The following is a 2713-nucleotide window of genomic DNA, read 5'->3' as shown; positions in this document are numbered from 1 at the left end:
GGGCCAACCTTTTTAGAAAAAAAAAAAAAAAAAAAAAAAAAAAATCAAGCTTCTCTAATCCCTTTTCCCTTTCAATCTGCTACTCTGCTGCCTGCCCCCTCCCTGAACTGCCACGTGGCAGGTTGGCCACCCTGATCTAGCTGCATCTCTAAAACATTTAAAATAGTAAAGTTCTGGTTAGATGCATTGCTTTAAAATCAGTGCCATACTCCACTTATTATGACCACTTATCAGTGCTATACTGCATTAAGTCTGTGTATAAGAGAAGCCCTAGTTACCTCTAACCTGAGCATCCATTCTTCTTTATCTCTAGAAGCCTCATTCTGCAGCTTTTGGCAGCGCTTTAGTAACCATCCTCATTTTTTTTCCAACTCCCTTCTTTTCCACTCTTAATGAAGAAACTGCTGGTCTTGGAAGAGTCCCATGACATAACTGAGGGGGGAAAAATTTACTTTATTATCTTCATTTTCCAGGTTAACTTGTGAATTATCATCTTAACCCAGTTTGTTTCTAAAACTGCACTGGAAAAAGTAACAGATTTCAGGATTCAGGTAGTCCAAGCAAAAACACAAACAAAACACAAAACTTGGACTAGTAAACAATGCAAAGACAACAAGACACTTTATTCTCATTCCAATTTTAAAATCTGGATTCTTGCTGGTAACCAATCCCCCATTACTCTGTCTTCATGTAATTAAGTAGCATCACTAGTTCAAATCTCAAAAATAAGTATTTGTTACTTAAGCTTCTAGTATTTCACATGTATTTGCGTGTGTGTATACCAGGAGAGCAGACTTTTAATCAGCCCTGGTTATTTAAGAATGATGCTAAGTGGCAAACTTTGGGTTTTTTTCTTCATTTGTTTAAAGGTATTTTGTTCAAGGTGCAAAGGCAAAACCAGCAGATAATGATATAACTTCAAATATGAGATTTGGTTTAGCCACACATTGAAGATTGCAAAAAGAAAAGCTATTTTATTTAAGTTTCAAAAGGTGCCATTAACATGGAAACAAGGTGGGTTTTCATGTTTTGCAATACACATGCTTATAAAAGATTACATTTTAAATTACATGCAGAAAACTAATTTCTTCACACTTTACAAAACAGGTCTGAAGCATAATCAAATAAAGTGATTGTACATGACATTTACATTAGAAAGAGTACTCTAACAAGGCTGGCCTCCAGAAATAGATTCATCTTGATCCCTTAGCCAAAAGCAGCCCCACAATTTGGGCATCTTCTCTGCCTTAGTGCAAGACAGAACAGGATTCCAATTGGAAAGAATACGATGGCACAGAAGACGCCGAGACAGGTGAAGGTATCCTCCAGTACCCCAACTCTGTAAAAAAGCAGGGGAAAAGTTTGATTACAGACTCCATGGGTATACTAGCACAGGCAAAGATGTTGGTCATACCTCTAAAGTTTCCCAACATCTTGCATTATAAGACCCTGTGAACACTGCTTATGCAACTTTGACAAGTTTTAATTACTTGAGGGGAAAGTTTACAATTCTGGGTTTATTTCACGCAAAGTTGTTCTGGAAAAGGTCAGCCATTTCCAAGAACCAAGGCTTCCTTTTCCACTCCTCTGCCCCCAGCCTATATTCAATTTTAACAAACATTTTTTTGAAAGAGGATCTACCACCTCCATGTATTGGAACAGGATTTGATATGCGGCATGGGTGGCCTTTGTATTACAGACGTGCCAAGCAATAATTCCTCACCAAAAGCTGCAGTTTGCACATGTTCAAATACTTATTAGACCATAGAGTGTATATACCCTGAAAATCGTCTCTACTCCACATACTCCAGCCCAGAACTGAACAAGCTATTCCCCTTTTGGACTGCTGTGCTTTGTCTAGGCCTTAGCCCAGCCTGCAGAAGCTGTCCTGTGCTCTCAACACCATACTGCTGATTCCCAGAGTATGTGGAAGTAGGTTCATTTAAATGAGAACAGTCAGATCTTTGGGGTATTGAGAGGGCATTAGTTCAGAACAAGAAACTGGAGAATGACTAGAAGCAGAAATAGCAATGCCCCCTTTATTACTCTGATGTCTCAAGGTTTGGACATTTTATTTGGTGATGGTCCAAATCTGCACCCCCTAGAAGACTGGCCAGACTACCTGGCTCCAGCATAGAGCGCCTGACTGACCCTGCACATCCAGGACACATTTAGGCACTGCTCTGAAGACAAGAACCAAGGCTACCTGGGCCAATACCTTAATTTTTTCACTTTGTAGGCTGCAGAACTAGATATTCTGGATTGACTTGAGATGCCACCAAGCAATCCAAATGGTGTGAATATGGACACGGAATTCTAATTTTTAATCAAAAGAATATTTGTAGAAGCTGGTAGTTACTACCACTGCTTAAGTTAACGTGGCTTTGCAGCTGAGATTCTACAAGGTAGAAGCTCAGGCTACCTATGGAAGCTGAGCCCCCAACATCTACTACTCTCCTGCCTCCTCATTCTTTAATCCTGCTTCCTGCAAACATTTACATGGGTAATTTTATTTTCAGAGGGTCTAAAGCTTCCAACAGCACATTGTTTTCTGAAAGTTAAAAACTGTTTACATGAGCTATACAGTACCAAAGGGCTTTTTTTCCCCCCTCAGTTTCCAGCCAAGGGCTAGATCTGAACTGACACTGGCTGCCTGCAAGTCATGTCCCCATGAGCCACCCAGCTCACATGAAAACTGGCACACTAGAAGTCA

General features: G+C 40.1%; 1 protein-coding gene across 1 annotated transcript in view; it reads right to left on the bottom strand.

Annotated features, from left to right (window-relative positions):
* Positions 1 to 604: 604 nt before the first annotated feature.
* BRI3 (brain protein I3) overlaps positions 605 to 2713 on the bottom strand; it is a 26324-nt gene continuing 24215 nt past the window's right edge. The window contains exon 3 of the mRNA XM_019512888.1: positions 605 to 1339. Within this exon, the coding sequence (XP_019368433.1) occupies positions 1207 to 1339 (133 nt within the window). The 3' untranslated portion in view covers positions 605 to 1206. The remainder of the gene's footprint in view (positions 1340 to 2713) is intronic.

Source organism: Gavialis gangeticus, unplaced genomic scaffold, assembly GCF_001723915.1.
Source record: "Gavialis gangeticus isolate Ggan-Ray unplaced genomic scaffold, GavGan_comp1, whole genome shotgun sequence".
NCBI classification, from domain to species: domain Eukaryota; kingdom Metazoa; phylum Chordata; order Crocodylia; family Gavialidae; genus Gavialis; species Gavialis gangeticus.
The sequence above is the reverse complement of the archived record's forward strand: the minus strand, read 5'-3'. Positions and strand labels throughout refer to the sequence as shown.